An 18,787-nucleotide genomic window follows, 5' to 3' on the forward strand; every position below is an offset into this window, starting at 1 on the left:
CCTCCAGCTGCAGCCTCTCTCTGCCCTCCTCTCCCCTTGTCCAACTATCTTCCCTGGGCCACTTCCCCTTTGGCCCCTTGTACCTTCTCAGCCCTTCTAGTGAAGGACCACAGCCTGGTAGGTCACTGGCAGGCACCCTCTCTCTGCTTCCCTTAGCCTGCCCAGCACTGCTTTGTCCCAGGTGTTACCTCCTTACCTCAGGAGCCTGTCCTTCTCCCTTGCTAGTCAGGGAGAGACTACCCTCTCCTTTGCTAGGCAGCCTTTACATAGGGTACAGCCTGGCCCTGATTAACTGGCTCTTTCTTTGCTCTGATTGGCTCTCCACAGGTCTTTGTGACTGGCTGCAGGTCTGCACAGCCTCTCTGGCCTGCTCCAGCCCTTTTTCTCATGGAGTGGGGCAGCTGCCCCACTACACTCCTGTATAACACAGGCCATACAACTTCCCCAAAATAATTCCTAGAACAGATCTTTTAGAAAAACACCCACTCTTGATTTAAAAGTTGTCAGTGATGGAGAATTCATCATGACCTCTTGGTAAATTGTTCCAGTGGTTAATTACTCTCACTGTTAAAAATTTGACTCTCAAATGGGAAGGAGCAAGTTCATCTCATTTGGGAGTTTAACCCTCCACTAACACACACCCATGACTCTAGGCAACAGTTTCCCTCCAAAACCTGGAGAAGCTGCTACAGTTCAAAAGGATGGGGGAGGAGAGGGTTGAAAATCTGAAATGTGAGGGGATTTTATCTCAATATTTGATAATATGAGAGAAAGGGGGCAAAATCTGAGGGGAAATTTAGCCAGAAGCTCTGGTGGAAATCGGGAGGCAGCAGCTGAGTGGCAGGCACATGATTCATGTTGGCTGGGGGGAGCTGAGGTAATGACTCAGGGCAATGGATTATTTCCCTCCCAAACAAAGACAAATTGCTGCAGTTAAAGAAGGTGGGACCCCCCCCCCAAATCTGAGGGTGTTTTGAGGTCAATAACAGCATTTGACAATGAAACAGAATAGGGCAAAGCCTGAGGAGACCTAATATTAATATTTGATAAATAGCATGAAGGGGTGAAATCTGAGGGGATTTTAGATCAAAATTCAATAACGAGAAAGAGAGGAGGAAATCCAAGGGATTTGATCAGTGTATGATAATTAGGGGGAGAAAAGGATGATAGCCTAGGGGATTTTCTGTTAATAGTCATGAACTAGACAGAAACGGTAAAATCTGAAGAAGAAATTAAGGTTCCTATCAATATTTGATAATTAGAGGGAAATAGGGTAAAATCCCAGGTGGTTTTATACCAATATTCAATAAATAACTAGAAATTGATTTCTTCCCCACACCCCACCCCAGCTGCCTGAAGGGGGACAGGGGAAGGGGGGAGGGTTGCACTGGCCTGCTAAACCCAGGATTGTGAGTTCAATCCTTAAGGGGGCCATTTAGGGATCTGGGGCAAAAAAAATTGGGGATTGGTCCTGCTTTGAGCAGGGGGTTGGACTAGATGATCTCTTGAGATCCCTTCCCATTATGATATTCCATGAAAACAGCTTAAGAAGTGCTCCTGTCTCCAGCACTCAGATACCCAGCTCCCAATGGGGTCCAAATCCCCAGTAAATCTGTTTTACCCTGTACAAAGCTTATACAGGGTAAACTCATAAATTGTTTGCCCTCTATAATACTGATAGAGAGATATGCACAGCTGTTTGCTCCCCCAGGAATTAATACTTGCTCTGGGTTAATCAATAAGTAAAAAGTGATTTTATTAAATATAAAAAGTCAGATTTAAGTGGTTCCAAGTAATAACAGACAGAACAAAGTAAATTACCAAGCAAAATAAAATAAAACAAGCAAGTCTAAGCCTAATACGGTAGAAAACTGAATACAGATAAAATCTCACCCTCAGAGATGTTTCAATAAGCTTCTTTCACAGACTGGTCGCCTTCCTAATCTGGGCCCAATCCTTTCCCCTGGTACAGTCCTTGTTCCAGCTCAGGTAATAGCTGGGGGATTTCTCATGACTGTCGCCCCCTTTGTTCTGTTCCTCCCCTTTATATATCTTTTGCACAAGGTGGGAATCCTTTGTCCCTCTCTGGGTTTCCACCCCTCCTTCTAAATGGAAAAGCACCAGGTTAAAGATGGATTCCAGTTCAGGTGACATGATCACATGTCACTGTAAGACTTCATTACCGACTTGCCAGCACACAGGTATACAGGAAGACTTACAAGTAAACAGAGCCATTTACAACCAATTGTCCTGGTTAATGGGAGCCATGAAGATTCCAAGCCATCATTAATAGTCCACACTTTACATAATTACAATAGGACCTCAGAGGTATATTTCTTATTTCTAGTTTCAGATACAAGAGTGATACATTTATACAAATAGGATGAACACACTCAGTAGATTATAAGCTTTGTAATGATACCTTACAAGAGACCTTTTGCATGAAGCATATTCCAGTTACATTATATTCACACTCATTAGCATATTTTCATAACATCATATGGAGTGCACCGTCACAAGGGGAATCTCGAGTAGGAAGTGAGAGGTTATTTTATACTATTTCGCACTGGTGCAACTGCTGCTGGAATACTGTGTCCCGTTCTGGTGTCCATAATTCAAGAAGGAAGTTGATAAACAGGACAGGACTCAGAGTGGAGCCATGAGAATGATTAAAGGATTAGAAAATATGCCTTATAGTGATAGACTCCAGGAGCTCCATCCATTTAGCTGAACAAAGAGAAGGCTAGGGGTGATTTGATAACTCTCTATATGTGCCTTTGTGGGGAACAAATATTTAATAATGGGCTGTTCAGTGTAGCAGACAAAGGTATAACAAGATCCAGAGGCTGGAAGTTGAAGCTAGAGAGATTCAGTTTGGAAATAAGGTATACATTTTGCTCTTTATGGTCATTAAAATCACCATGTTGGCTGAGGGGAGGGATTGGCCCTGAATCTGCTTCTCTGATGTGGTGTTTTCCTCTCCTTTCGGGCTGCACCAGCTTCCCCTTGTTTTGGAGGGAAATTTCCAACCAGGGCAGGCGCAGAGTGGGTTTAAACTTCCAGTGATAAGCTTTCCACTGCATGTTTTGGGAACCGAGTTGTTTCCCCTGTTATGTCAGTGAAAATTTATATGTTTGCTGATGAATGTGACTTGCCTCATTTAATAAACATCAAAGCCAGGAGCATCCCCCAACTGAGGGAATGGTGTCTCCCAGCAGCTAATGGGGCAGCAGACTGACTGATATTTACCTTACCCCCACAACCCAACCCAGCTTTCCCCAGCTATGAGGGGACAATCACCTGCCCTTCCCCCCTCCCGACTGTCCCAGGACCTTTTGACTCCATCTCCCACTCATGCTAACGTGGCATCACCCAGGGCTCCCTGGTGCCTGTGTCAATGGCAGGGCCATTTTATAATTTTTCTTATTGATAAAAATATCCCCTGAGATTTGATCCCCCTCTTAATTTTGGAAACTTCTGGTTTTGGAGGGAAAATATTCTCTGGAGCTGTGTATATGTGTATGGTGGTGGTAGCGGGACCAGATGGGGTGAAAGCCCATCCTCTCTGATCAACTTTCCCCTCACATATGGAAATCAATGCTTTCTTCCCTTATGTCAATAAAATCAGATATTAGTTGTTCACTAACCTTCCCTAAATAGGCAGTGTAGGATGCAGGATATTCTTGATTTTCATTGCTTTGTTGGGAGTTTGTAAATGGTGGGATAGACCAGGAAAATGTGACTTGGCAACTTTAAGAACATAAGAACGGCCATACTGGGTCAGACCAAAGGTCCATCTAGCCCAGTATCCTGTCTTCCGACAGTGACCAATACCAGGTGCCCCAGAGGGAATGAACAGAACAGGTAATCATAGAATCATAGAATATCAGGGTTGGAAGGGACCTCAGGAGGTCATCTAGTCCAACCCCCTGCTCAAAGCAGGACCAATCCCCAGCTAAATCATCCCAGCCAGGGCTTTGTCAAGCCTGACCTTAAAAACTTCTAAGGAAGGAGATTCTACCACCTCCCTAGGTAACGCATTCCAGTGTTTCACCACCCTCTTAGTGAAAAAGTTTTTCCTAATATCCAACCTAAACCTCCCCCACTGCAACTTGAGACCATTACTCCTTGTCCTGTCCTCTTCTACCACTGAGAATAGTCTAGAACCACCCTCTCTGGAACCACCTCTCAGGTAGTTGAAAGCAGCTATCAAATCCCCCCTCATTCTTCTCTTCTGCAGACTAAACAATCCCAGTTCCCTCAGCCTGTCCTCATAAGTCATGTGTTCCAGTCCCCTAATCATTTTTGTTGCCCTTCACTGGACTCTCTCCAATTTATCCACATCCTTCTTGTAGTGTGGGGCCCAAAACTGGACACAGTACTCCAGATGAGGCCTCACCAATGTCGAATAGAGGGGGACGATCATGTCCCTCTATCTGCTCGCTCTGCCCCTACTTATACATCCCAAAATGCCATTGGCCTTCTTGGCAACAAGGGCACACTGCTGACTCATATCCAGCTTCTCGTCCACTGTCACCTCTAGGTCCTTTTCTGCAGAACTGCTGCCTAGCCATTCGGTCCCTAGTCTGTTGCTGTGCATTGGGTTCTTCCGTCCTAAGTGCAGGACCCTACACTTATCCTTATTGAACCTCATCAGATTTCTTTTGGCCCAATCCTCCAATTTGTCTAGGTCCCTCTGTATCCTATTCCTGCCCTCCAGTGTATCTACCACTCCTCCCAGTTTAGTATCATCCGCAAATTTGCTGAGAGTGCAATCCACACCATCCTCCAGATCATTTATGAAGATATTGAACACAACCGGCCCCAGGACCGACCCCTGGGGCACTCCACTTGACACCGGCTGCCAACTAGACATGGAGCCATTGATCACTACCCGTTGAGCCCGACAATCTAGGCAATTTTCTACCCACCTTATAGTGCATTCATCCAGCCCATACTTTTTTAACTTGCTGACAAGAATACTGTGGGAGACCATGTCAAAAGCTTTGCTAAAGTCAAGAAACAATACATCCACTGCTTTCCCTTCATCCACAGAACCAGTAATCTCATCATAGAAGGCGATTAGATTAGTCAGGCATGACCTTCCCTTGGTGAATCCATGCTGACTGTTCCTGATCACTTTCCTCTTATGTAAGTGCTTCAGGATTGATTCTTTGAGGACCTGCTCCATGATTTTTCCAGGGACTGAGGTGAGGCTGACTGGCGTGTAGTTCCCAGGATCCTCCTTCTTCCCTTTTTTAAAGATTGGCACTACATTAGCCTTTTTCCAGTCATCCGGGACTTCCCCCATTCGCCACGAGTTTTCAAAGATAATGGCCAATGGCTCTGCAATCACGGCCACCAATTCCTTTAGCACTCTCGGATGCAACTCGTCCAGCCCCATGGACTTGTGCATGTCCAGCTTTTCTAAATAGTCCCTAACCACCTCTTTCTCCACAGAGGTCTGGCCATCTATTCCCCATGTTGTGATGCCCAGCGCAGCAGTCTGGGAGCTGACCTTGTTCGTGAAGACAGAGGCAAAAAAAGCATTGAGTACATTAGCTTTTTCCACTTCCTCTGTCACTAGGTTGCTTCCCTCATTCATTAAGGGGCCCACACTTTCCTTGGCTTTCTTCTTGTTGCCAACATACCTGAAGAAACCCTTCTTGTTACTCTTGACATCTCTCGCTAGCTGCAGCTAGATTTGGCCCTCTTGATCATCAAGTGATCCATCCCCTGTGGCCCATTCCCAGCTTCTGGCAAACAGAGCCGATAGAAACATCCCTGTCCATCCTGGTTAACAGCCATTGATAGACCTATCCTCCATGAATTTATCTAGTTCTTTTTTGAACCCTGTTATAGACTTGGCCTTCACAACATCCTCTGGCAACCGGTTCCACAGGTTGTCTGTGTGTTGTGTGAAAAAATACTTGTTTTTGATTGTTTTAAACCTGCTGCCTATTCACTTTAACTGGTTAAACTATTTTATAATGTATTCCTTTGTCTTTTTAAAGGAATTGAATATCTCTGGGGGGCAGCCACAAGGCAGGATGGAAACACAATTCCAAGGAGTGGATTACTTGTAACTAGAGTAATGGTCCCAAACAGAATTTGGATAAGAGATCCCTCCTTTATTAATTAATTGCTACTTGAGCTGTTTGAGCCCTCAAGTCTCCCATATACCTACTCTGATTTCCCACAGACCTGCCAGAAAGATATCTGGCTTGTGAGATTTCAGGTGGGTTGCTTTACTTTTACTGAGTGCAGGGTTCTATACCTGGCTTACAATGGAAGGTTATAGTTTCAGCTATATAGCTATGGAGAGACCAGCATTGCTCCAGAATATACATCTGTCGACCTGATTCGTTCCTGTGCTGCCTTTCTGTCTCCGGTGGGGAGGGGAGAGAAGGAAATTTTGATTAGGGAGCTGTGGCCACCAGAGGGCTCTGGTTATTGTTAAGGGAGGGAGGCTGCTACCTCCATGGCTTTTTCAGCCCAGAGCCTGATGATAAGAGGCTGAACTTCCTGGGTCACAGGACACTGATGCATCCCTTCGTAATTAACCCCTCTCTCTGCCCAGACCGGGGGGCACTTTCTGCGGTAGCTGGAACCAGCCCCTGGGCAGCCCCGGACTCTGCCGACACCAGCCCCTGAGCCGGAGCCTGCAGGTGAGGGGAGAGACCCGGGGAAGGGCTGGGGCCGGGCAGGAAAGTGACTCTGCACCAACGGCCCCTCCTCGCCCCAACTCTGCTCCCGGGGGCGGGGGTCTGCGAGTCCCGGAGCTGCTGCCCTCCCTGACCCCCCCAGGCTCTGCCCCCCTGAGCGCCTGCAGGAGCCGAGCCAGCGCCGGGAGAGCGAACGGGCTGGGCCAGGGACCGAGTCTCCCAGCCCGAGGGGGCAGGAGGGAGACAGGGGCAGAGACTGGCAGGGGCAGCAGGAGCAATCAGTGGGGAGGGAGGTTCCCGGCTCCCAGCCCTGCCCAGCCCCATTCCCTGCAGCACCCCGGGCAGATTGACTTCCCTGGGGAGGAGCAGGGAGAGGAAAAGCCAGTTCCTGCCTCTGCCTGGTCCCCACCCTGCTGGGGGGATGCGCTGCCGTGGGGACAGTGTCAGGGGGACCCCCATAGGTATATCTATCCTGCATTGTAAACCCAGGTCTGTGGGACCCGAGTCTGCAGACTTGGTGTTCCTAAGTCCACGTTTTTGCGTGCACACTGTATGGTATACCTGGGTTTATGATTTCTGGATCTGAGCCTCACAACCTTGCTGACCCAAGTCAAAACTTCTGATTCTGGGGGCATAATCCAGCCTATGCCAGGATTCCTAGCACCCTCCCTAGCTGTTGCTGCTCTAGATCTCGGCGCACTGTGGGAAAACTTGACTGTCCATTTTGCGGCACTTGACCAGAAGTTGCCTTAGCCTGCCAACACGTCCAGCCTCTTGCTGAGCTGTAGTCACGCTCCCTGCAGCCAGTGCTAGTGTAATCCACACACCATCTGGGTGTGGTGTTCTGTCCCCTCTAGTGGCACTGAGACCACTTCGAGTTTAATGAGACTACTATAGCCTTAGTTAAGGGCCACATGACTTTTAGCTCATGCAGTAGAGACTCGTGCATTTAGCTCCAGAGGTCCCAGGTTTGCTCCTGCTCGCTGATGACCGGGTTTGTCTGTGGTCTGTATTACACAGAAGGTCAGGCTAGATGATCACAATGGTCCTTTCCAGCCTTGGGATGTAGGTATCTATTGAACTGGTCCAGCTTGCACTTTTACTCCTGTTTCAGGAAAGAGGTGGAGCATCCCTGAGATACTGTGCATGTTGCAGTGGTGTTTTCTGACTTTCTGAAGACACCTCTCGGAAGGAGGTACAGATATTCCAGACTCCAACTGGCAGAAGCTGCTCATGACTTGCTGTTGCCGCAGATTCTCCATATGTAGACCTGCGCTTCTGGAGCAGGGCCATACGTATGGACTGGTGGGACCACGTTGTTTTGTGGACCTGGGAGGACCAGGAGTTGATCCAGAACTTTCTCATGGAGAAGCAGAGGTTCCTGGAGCTGTGTGATCAGCTTGCCCCAACCCTCCCGGGTCAGGACTCACCCATGAGGGAGGTCATGCCGGTCCAGAAGCAGGTGGCTATAGCCATCCTGATGGCAGTAGACTGGAAGCACTGGAATGTGTTACCTAGGGAGGTGGTAGAATCTCCTTCCTTTGAGGTTTTTAAGGTCAGGCTTGACAAAGCCCTGGCTGGGATGATTTAGTTGGGGATTGGTCCTGCTTTGAGCAGGGGGTTGGACTAGATGACCTCCTGAGGTCACTTCCAACCGTGATATTCTATGATTCTATGATACTCCTGGCTGCTACAGGTCCATTGCTAACCAGTTTGGTGTGGGTACTGTGGGAGTGGAGGTGTGTGAGGCCATCAGGACTGTGATTTACCCAAAGGTGGTGGGCATAAACATTGTCTCTGAAATAATTGCTGGTTTTGAGAGAACAGGCTTTACAAATTGTGCTGGGGCCATCAGTGGGACTCCCCTGCCTGTAGTTTGCCCTCTTCAAGAAGCACGTGAATACATAGACCACTAAGGGTACTACTCCATGATTGTGCAGGCCCTCGTCGATCACATGCCTATTGACGGACGCTAATGTTGGCTTCCCTGGCAAAGTGTGTGATGCTGGGTTTTCCGCAGATCAGGACTTTACCTTCAGACAGTCTGGGACAGTATTCCCACCAAATAACATTGTTGTTAATGGAGTAACTGTCCCCAGGGGTTCTCAGACTTTTTCTTTCTGAGCCCTCCCTTCCTCCCCCAACTCCACAGCTCACCTGTGCCACAACAACTGTTTTTCTGCGTATCCAGTAGAGTAAATTAAAAGACAGGGCCGGCATTAGGGGGTAGCAAGCAGGGCAAGTGCCTGGGCCCCCATGCCACAGGGGTCCCCACAAAGCTAAATTACTCAGGCTTTGGTTTCAGCTCCAGGTGGCAGGGCTCAGGCTTCATCTTCATCCACTGATAATGGGCATCAGCTTTCTGCCCTGGACCCCAGTGAATCTAATGCTGGCCCTGCTCTCTGGTTTATTTTGGCAGACCCCGTGAAACCTGCTTGCAGCTCTGCAGGGACCCCAAACTCCTGGTTGAGAACCACTGTTCTAGGGGACCCCACATACCCTCTTTTGCCATGGCTTATGAAAATGTGCTCTGATCTCAGAAGGCCTGATAAAAGATTTAATTACACCTTCAGTTTACTACCTATGGGTTTACAATCCTTTTAGGTAGTCCACTTTCTGGAGGACATAACAGTTCTGGAGATTCCTGAATGGCAAAGGGATCTTCTATTCCAAGATGCCTGGAGCAAGTCATCCAAATGCTTGCTAAAGAGCTTTTCAGGCTTATAGTGACTGACCAGCACATATATGATTGGAGGGGGCTAGTGACTTTCAAAGGAGGCCCTAGAAAGTATGCCCTGCTGCAAAATGTGACCACCCACCTGCAGTTCCTGTACTGAGAAAAGTTGGCAATCATCAGGATTGGTTGAAAATTCATGGGGAAATCAGTAGGATGTTGTGTTTGCCTGCAGATGTATTGCAGCCTCCCTGAATGCTCCCTGAAATAATGCAGTGACCTAAGGACAGCTTGGGCTCACAACACTGGCCCTGATCATACTTCTGTAACAAAGGATTACAAAGCACTCCATCCCTGGAACATTTATGGACTCATAGTACAGGACCTGTGGATCACATATAACCTCCCGGTTTATTTCAGACAGTTCATATGGCATCCATGGATTACATACTCCCCTTCCCCCAGACCATAACAGTCTTGAGTAATTGGTCAGGTAGCTCAGGATGGTCTGGTATGACCAAGTCGCATGGTGCGGCATACTGTTGGGGAGGGCAATGTAAGATTCTTAATTTTAGCACCCCAACAAAACAACGTGTGCGTGTCTAGTACAAATTTCACCATAGCTGCATGTTTAACTTTTCTTTTCCCTTCTCAGTATCCTTTTTGAATTTCACACAGTGGTAGGGGTGGTGGGAGGGGTGATGCCAAGGTACTGGTGTGTGTTCTGCCAGCTTGTAATAATAATTTAATTCGGCCGTAAGCTGGAAATCCATCCCAGCTGTGTTTTAATAACAACAAATGTGGAGGCAGAAGCTTAACAGGTTCTGGTGCTACTTCTAGCTCTTCTGCCCATTCGGCTGCAGGCTACTCCTCGGGGCATGCTCAAACAGCTCCTCTGAGTATGGACCCAGGATGTGTTGCAGCTTTTCCAGCAGCAAAGCCTCCCCAGCGACCTGCGTGAGTGTCAGAGTCACTTCCTGAGCTTGATCCAAAGGCTCCTGGCTCTCCTGGGGTGCTGCCAGGAAATTGTCATGTGCTGCTGTGGACTCAGAGCTTGCTGCAGTTCCCAGTACTAGGCTGAATTCCTTGTCTAAGAGGCAGGTAAACAGAAATGTGGTTGTCATCCCTGACTCCAAGTAGTTGGTCTCAAGCCACCAGATTCTTTCTCTGCATTGAGCAATGGTCCGGTCAATCTCCGACACTGCCAGCTTCTCCGATATGTCCTGGTACACAAGCTCTTATCTGGTACTCTTGCTGAAGTCAAGCATCTTGGTTGCCTCACATCAGAGCGTAACCAGAATCTGGCTTTGTTCCTGTGACCAGCTAGCAATGCGCTTGGTGGAAACATGGCCTAGGATATCTTCTTACTGGCCATAACTAATGTAGAAGATGGTAAACTGTGCTTATAGTTCAGCAGTCAGAATAAAAGGGAAGGGTTAAATGCTGAGCAGCTGGATGGGAACCAAGGGGGGTTGCTTCTGGTGCTTGGGAGTCAAGTGGGTAGTGTTGGGATAGCAGGGCTGAGAAATATTGGCCCATGAGATTTCAGGAAAGCGTCGGCAGACTTTCCAGACTTGAGTTTGGTGACTCGGGCTTGATCTATGTCCAGACTGCAAAATGATAGCACTTGGACCTGAATCCCAGTGGGACTTGGACTCAGACCCAACATCCCTGGTGGGTCCTAGGATTTGGGTCCTGAGGATTTACTGACCCAAATCAGAAAGATTTGTGCGAGGACGGTAGAAGGGGTTTGGGCTCAAACCTGAGTCTGAATCTGGGTTTATAATGCCACGTAGCTATACCCAAAGCAGCTCCTTAGAGTCCACTCTTCTCTGGCATTTGATTCAGAGACTTTGTTACTGGAGAGTGCTTAAAAATGTTTTTGTGCATTTCATATTGGTGGGATCAGCCGGATCTGCTCCATAATAAAGTGAACAAGCATTTTTCCAGTGTGGCAAAGTCTAGAGTATCTGTCTGCAGGAAAAGAGCCTGGGGGGAATCGGGGTATGAAAGGGCCTAAAGCCCCTTCAAAAACCTCCTCGGTCACCCTTCTCACCCCGACAGGCTACAGAATAACATCCTAGTTTCACCCCAGATGGTCCCATCATCCTAGGGGACGGGGAAGGGAAATGTCTTCAGGGGAGCCAGCTCAGGTACGGGATTGTCAGGTAGCTGTTTGGGGGGGTGGGGGTGGCGGTGGAGGAGGAAGAAGGGTTCATGGTGGGGTGGGGGCAGGATAGTAGTAAAGACTTGTGAATTGCTTAAAATGAGGCCTTTTCTTTTTAGGAACAAACTGTTTGGGATGGGGTGGGAATTCCCTGAACTCTGCATTCAGAAACCAAAGCCCTGAAGTGCTCATAGATGGATTGGGCAGGGGCTTCTGGAAATAGTTTCTGGTCCCAGTGGGGTGAAAATCCAGAGCCTAAAAATAAAGAAATGAGTGTATCAGAAATAGCTAGATAGGACAACTGTCCGAGTAACTCCAGGGAAGTTCTCACAAACTCCCAGTCCTGCCCAAGCCCAAGCCCAGACGCGGCCCCCCAGCTCCCAAAATAGACCAGGCCAGAGAAACAGAAGTACCAAGACCTGAGGATGAAGCTGGATTCATTTGTCATTGTAAAGAGCATATGGCACAGGCACAGTCTCTTGACTCAGCTTTTCTGCTGACAGCAATTTGTGTATTATTGTTTTGGTTAATGGGCACCGAAAATTTGCCTTTGAGACAAATTAAATTAATGCCACTTAAAGCCAGCGCCAGCAGAACCCAACGAGTGCCCCATCCCCCATAGATGCTAGCCCTCCCTCCTCAAAACCAGGTCAATACCTCAACCCTGCTGAATCCTCTGAACAGATGTGGGTTATTTTGGACCCAGGTGGGATGAGGAGTAGATTCCAAAGTATGAGGGAGAACCAGCTGCCGTGCTCTGTGGTATGGAAGGACATGTCCAAAGGATGGATTCTGAGATGGAGGGTTCCCAGTGCATCTTTTTCTGTCACTGGCATAAGAGAAGGAATGTTTCTATTTATGGAATGCAAAAAATTTGTCTGCAAAGTCTGTTCTTCCCAAATCCCCAAATTGTTGCTTACTGCTGAGGGGACTGTTATCTTCTGGATATTTGGTGACATCATTTCCCTTGCTGTAGGTCTGGGCAGTGATTGAGTCATGTCCTGCATTGTCCAGAGATGCCAGAATCCCCTACAGGGGGTGCAACGTGTCTCTCACTAGGAAGCTTCCCCAAAGGGCCTCTATAATTGCTGAGGGGTAATGATGCAGTAGCTTAGTGATGCTGTGAATAGTGTGCTTTGTGTGCCGGTGCCTGCAAGTTCCAATCTGACAGAGGTGAATTTTCTCTGGAGAGGAAATGTGAGCCAGGGAACTAGCCTGGTACTCTTGAGATTCAACGTGAATTTCCTACTCTGCTCCAGATTCTATCTGTGATGCTGTACAAAGTGTTTCCTGGGCCCTAATTCGCCACCTGTAAAATTAGAATTTTTTTTAATTTGCCTAGGAGCTGCTGTTGTGGAGCAGGACCCTGCTGTGCTAGGCACTGTACAAACTGAACAAAAAGACAGTTTCTGTCCCAAGGAGTTTTCAGTCTAAGTAATAATAATAGGTCTTCCCTATCTCACATGGGTGCTTTGAGGATAAATAGATGATGAATTATGAGGTGCTGAGAAACTAGGGTGATGGTGGTCAGATAAGTGATTGAAATATCTAGAAAATAGCGATTAATATCAGATTGTCTACTCTTTGCAGTTGTTTTTCCTCTTTGTGACATGCCTGCAAACAGATAGCAGCATTCTCAGCTGTATTCAGGAGGATTACAGATTTCCTTCTTTATTCTTGGCCAGCAGGTCATTCAGATTGTGACTCTTACAACTGCATGTACCCTATGCTCCAGGGTTTTTTTTGCTGGGCCCCCCTTTGAAAATATTTCAGGCTGTGACAACACCCCCCCACTCCCAGAAAAAAGTGATGGCAAATTACTGTAGATACTCATAGGAGCACTAAGCAAAGCATGTAATCATCATCTCTGCAGTCAAAAGCACTGAAGCCTTTCAAATAGTGTAAAGCAACAGTATGGTAGTGCCACCCTTACTTCTGCACTTCAGAGCTGGGTAGCCGGAGAGCGGCGGCTGCTATATTCCCCCCTCCCACTCCAGTTCTCCTTTCCGCCATCCGGGAATTTGAAATATGGTAACCCTAGCAAAGGATATAAAGGTTATCACAATATTTTTTGTGATCTCACGACTCCCCTGCAATAGTTTTGTGACCCCCTTTTGGGTTGGGACTCTAAGTTTGCGAAACGCAGCTATACTCCTTTTGTAACTCAGTTGTGCAGCTAATGTGAGATGCCCCATTCTCAAAGTAATAAACTGGGTGTAAAATCCTGGAACGTTCTTTGTTGGAAAGACACAAAGAATGTGTAACAGACCCTGATCTTACATGTTTTCCTTCCCTCTGCAGGATTTCTGATTCACTGTCTGTGATCTCCTGGATGGAACAAGGGGAGGAGCTGTGGGTCCCAGATCTCCAAGGATTTGAGGGACAGGAGATCCCAGGAGGCACGTGCGCCAGTGGGGAACTCATTCAAGCAACTCAGAAGCCCTCAGGTGCATGAATTAAAAAGCTAGGATTCCCGCCAAAGCCCCGGAGTTCCCCCAGTTCTGCCTGATCTCACCCCAGGTCTCCATCAGGTATTGTATCCTCCTGGCAGATGCTGTTCATGGCTTCCTACTCACCTTTGTCATAAGCTCCCTCCCTTCCCCCTTCCTTTCTCTGGGGGTTCAGATAGTCTGAATTGGCAGGATTGGCTCCTCTTCTCTCTCCTCTGGGTGAGTTGGAGGGTTTGTGGGGGATATGATTCCTGTTTTTCATCCCTCATGATTATTTCACTCTCTTTGCAGTTCCCGTTCCTGAGACTCTTGTTCTCCCTGGCAGAGGCAAGGACTTGTGTCCGGATTCTCTCCATTTATTGCAGTTGCAGAGGGGATGGTAAATGAGGATGTGGAGGACAATCCCCAGCAGAACGTCCCTAACAAGCTGGGGCTGCAGGGGCTTGACCATGGAGAAGCTTGTGGGACTGACAGCAGCTCAGAAAGGCAGCAGAGAAACTGCTCAGGAAAGAGAGAGGTTCAATCCCTTCCGAGTGACAAAGGATTCAAGGGCAAGAATGTCCCCCAGAACTACCCCACTGGAGAGAATATACACCTGGATACGGAGTGTGGGGAAGCCTCTGGTCTGCACTCAGGCCTGGGACAACGTCAGACAGCCCAGTGGGGAGACAAACCCCATAAATGTGCTGAGTGTGGGAAACGCTTTTGTGGGAGCTCGAACCTGATTACGCATCAGAGAATCCATACGGGAGAAAAACCCTATCACTGCCCCGACTGTGGGAAAAGCTTCAGCGTGAGATCAAACCTCACAACCCATCGGAGAATTCACACAGGAGAGAAACCCTATAAGTGCCCTCACTGTGATAAAAAGTTCAGCCAGAGCTCAGACCTCACTAAACACCAGCGAATCCACACAGGGGAGAGACCCTACGGATGCGATGCATGCGGGAAAAGCTTCAGTCGGCGCTCTCGGCTCCTGACGCACCAGAGAGTCCACACGGGAGTGAAACCTTATAAATGCCCTAAGTGTGGGAAAAGCTTCCGCGTGAGCTCCCATCTCACTAAGCATCGACGGACCCACACAGGAGAGAGGCCTTATCCTTGCTCGGAGTGCGGGAAGAGCTTCAGCCAGAGCTCAGACCTCACTGCCCACCAGAGGACCCACATGGGGCAGAGACCCTACGGATGCCCTGACTGCGGGAAAAGCTTCCGCCAGAGCTCGCACCTCGTTAGACACCAGAGAACCCACATGGGCGAGAGGCCCTTCAGATGCACTGAGTGTGGGAAAAGCTTCAGCGTGAGCTCAGAACTCCTCTCCCACCAGAGAACTCACACTGGTGAGAGGCCCTTCACCTGCCCCAGCTGCGGGGAGAGCTTCAGCCGGAGCTCCACCCTGGTCCTACACCAGAGAATCCACAGCCAGGAAAAGCCCTACAAATGCCCCGACTGCAGTAAAGGCTTTGGACGTAGGTCACTCCTCATCCTGCACCAGAGGATCCACCTCGGGGACAGACCCTACAGCTGTGGGGACTGTGGGGAGAGCTTTATTGACGGCTCCAACTTTGTGAAACACCAGAGAGCCCATGTGGGAGAGAAGCCCTACAAATGCCCCGAGTGCAGAAAAGGCTTTGTGCGCAGCTCGGATCTCATTAAACACCAGAGAATCCACGCTGGGCACAAGCCGTTCACATGCACTGAGTGCGGAAAGAGTTTCAGCGAGAGCTCCAACCTGCACAGGCACCGGAGGGCCCACATGGGTGACCGGCCCTACATGTGCTCCAACTGTGGGAAGAGCTTTGGCCAGAGCTCTGACCTCATCAAACACCAGCGCACGCACATGGGTGACCGGCCCTACAAATGCACTGACTGCGGGAAAAGCTTCAGGCAGAGCTCAGACCTGGTCAAACATCAGAGGATCCACAATGGAGAGAAGCCCTACAAATGCCCGGACTGTGGGAAAAACTTTAGCGTGAGCTCAAGCCTTGCCTTGCACCAGAGAATCCATGTCACAGTGAAGCCCTACGAGTGCCCTGAGTGCGGGCAAAGCTTCAGCGTGAGATCCACCCTGTCTACGCACCAGAGGATCCACAGTGGAGAGAAGCCCTTCAAGTGCTCCGATTGTGGGAAAGGCTTTGGCCGCAGCTCCAACCTGGTCAGGCACCAGCGGATCCACACCGGGGAGAGACCTTACCGGTGCTGGGACTGTGGGAAAAGCTTCACTCAGAGCTCAATCCTGAATAGACACCGGAGAGTCCACATGGGAGAGCGGCCTTTCCTGCCTGCTGCATCAAAGTGATGGACTAAGCCAATGATACCTTGGCCAGCTGGCCTGAGGGTTTTTGGCACTCGTTGCCTGGCCATACACTCCTCATGGCAAGAGACAGCTGTGACCCTGGGCTGGTGTGACTGCGAATGATGATTTTATTATCCATATAAATGTCTAGCCTTTTCCTGAATCCTAGTACACTTTCCTCCCCTCAGTACTTCCTTGGTTCTTTTCCTGGAGGCCTGAGTTCCCTCATGGCGGCTGAGGCCTTGTCTACACAGGAAAGTTAAGGTGTGAATTTAAACTGATCTAGTTATCCCTGTTTAACCCCCAGCCCCATGTGGAAGCTTTTATTCCAATATAATAGTGGTCTTTTTCCAGTTTAGTTTATATAGTTTAGCCACAGGAATTAAGCAAACTGAATACGGCACTCTTATGCTGGTATCACTGGCAAAACTTTCCCCACACAGAGAAGTCCTGGGGCTCTCTGGTTTCTGGAACTTTGTGGAGTAAGTTCCCCCCCTCCCCTTGTGTTCCAACAGTGGAAATGCATGGATATCTTCTCAGTGATCTCACAGGCTTCTTCAGGTCGGTTCAAATCTTAACCCCTTCCTTGCTGCTTTCCCAAAGGTCAGCGTTAGCTAGCCAGTGGTGACAATGACTCAGACTTAGCTGAGTCCGTCACTGTACAGCAGCATCAGCCGCTCTCCGTGGTGGAAACAGCGCTAGGGACAGTTCAATGGTCCATGTTTGTTGGGGGTGGGAATGTTGATAGAAAGTGAGCTGAAAGGGGCTGTTCAGATAAAATACCCACAACAAACACTGGAAAAGGATCTAGATTCTACTCTCAGTGATGCTAGGTTGAATACTGAGTGGCCCCAGCAGACTCAGTGGAGTCACTCTGGATCGATCCTGGTGTAGGATAGAGTGGAATGTGGCCAGATGGGGTGCGTCTACAAAATGGGAAAAGTAAAACCCATGGTGGTGAGTTTATGAGCCCGGGTCTACAGACTCAGGCTTGCAGGGCTCACACTAGGAAGCTAAAAAGCTGTGTCCATGTTGTGGCTTGGGCTGGAGCTCGAGCTCTGAAACCCAGCCTGAGCTGGAAAGTCTACATGGTAGCATGAGCCCCGCAAGCCCCAGACTGTAGACACAGGCTCTGTGCCTCACTGAGATATTTTTGCTGTGTAGACGTACCCATGGCATTTAATGGTTTATTATCTCCTCTTACTCTCTGCTAAGAACTCTGTTGTTACAGTGGGAGGATATGTACTCCACAAGTGTGTGTTTCCCCACTGGTTCCTATAAGGCTTCCTGTATTAATGGTGTTGCTTTCTTGGCAGATTCAGTGAGGTAGGAAATACAGCAGCATTTTACCAGAGGAATGATTTTTTTCAGTGGAAATTAAAATATATTTCTGTGCAGAATGTCTTCCCCCAAATCAGGCTGGCAGTCTGGGGGACATCAGCACAGCCACTGGAGAAGCTGGAGATGCATTTGCCATAATCCCTGATATCAGTTATATCATCTCAGTGCTGCTTTGATACTTGTCATTTTGTTAAATATCCTTTTTCTTTGAGTGCATTTGTCAGTCCTTGTGTGAATGTTGGTTTTGCTCGCTGTTCATGGAGGCCTGGTCCTCAGCTGCTACATAGCAACATAGAGCGATGCTGATTTATTCCAGCTGAGGTTCTGGCCCAAAGAGAGTACAGCTGGGATGTTTTAAAGAAGCTTAAAAGCATATAAACAAGTTCTATGAGGTCACATCCAAGGTACCTTTTTGTAACAATTGCAGCATTGTTCTCTGCTGTATATTTATAAGACATCCATGCAAGAGATGTCCTCTGTGTGTCATGCATCCACAGGGTCTGGTTTAGGTCCAGCTGTAATCCTGAGGAGTGACTCCAATAGACTGCCAGGTCCCAAGAATTTTGGCGATCCTGGTCTCTCTCCATGGCTCCCTGCAGCAAGTCCAGCGGAGCCAGTCTCCTGTGAGAGACTTGTCCTGTACTCCTCCAAAGTGCAATGTTCGCTGTAAAGTATTTGCAGCGACACCAGGAAGCCTTTTCAAAACAAGGTAACAATTTATTAGTCAGCTGGCTCACAGAATCTGAAAGTCCTTAGGTTGCATAGAAGGAAAAAAAGGTGAAGACAGAATTTGGTCTGGCCCATGTCAGGGCTCTACCCACAAGCTGCTGTAAAATCCATTTGGGCTCTGTCTCAGTGCCTGTGTCTGTGGTTCCAAGTATATGTGTTTCAGAGGAGCAGCCATGTTAGTCTGTATCCGCAAAAAGAAAAGGAGGACTTGTGGCACCTTAGAGACTAACCAATTTATTTGAGCATGAGCTTTCGTGAGCTACAGCTCACTTCATCGGATGCATTCAGTGGAAAATACAGTGGGGAGATTTTATATACACAGAGAACATGAAACAATGGGTGTTACCATACACACTGTAACAAGAGTGATCAGGTAAGGTGAGCTATTACCAGCAGGAGAGGGGGGGGTACCTTTTGTAGTGATAATCAAGGTGGGCCATTTCCAGCAGTTGACAAGAAAGTCTGAGG

At 48.3% G+C, this 18,787-nt stretch overlaps 1 protein-coding gene across 3 annotated transcripts; it reads left to right on the plus strand.

Annotated features, from left to right (window-relative positions):
• The first annotated feature begins 6,536 nt into the window (after nt 1-6,536).
• Nucleotides 6,537-17,806, plus strand: LOC140898210 (uncharacterized). Of its 3 annotated transcripts, XM_073311712.1 has the most exons (4): nt 6,537-6,668; nt 7,780-7,860; nt 13,808-14,037; nt 14,248-17,806. In XM_073311712.1, the coding sequence occupies exon 4, from the start codon at nt 14,333-14,335 to the stop codon at nt 16,250-16,252; it is 1,920 nt and encodes a 639-aa protein (XP_073167813.1). In that variant the 5' UTR covers nt 6,537-6,668; nt 7,780-7,860; nt 13,808-14,037; nt 14,248-14,332; the 3' UTR covers nt 16,253-17,806. The 3 variants fall into 3 exon arrangements, with proteins under 3 accessions (XP_073167813.1, XP_073167811.1, XP_073167812.1); XM_073311710.1 differs by lacking the exon at nt 7,780-7,860; XM_073311711.1 differs by lacking the exon at nt 7,780-7,860 and having other exon boundaries at nt 13,808-13,953.
• The last annotated feature ends 981 nt before the right edge of the window (nt 17,807-18,787 follow it).

The sequence above is a fragment of the Lepidochelys kempii genome, chromosome 14 (genome assembly GCF_965140285.1).
Source record: "Lepidochelys kempii isolate rLepKem1 chromosome 14, rLepKem1.hap1, whole genome shotgun sequence".
Taxonomy (NCBI): domain Eukaryota; kingdom Metazoa; phylum Chordata; order Testudines; family Cheloniidae; genus Lepidochelys; species Lepidochelys kempii.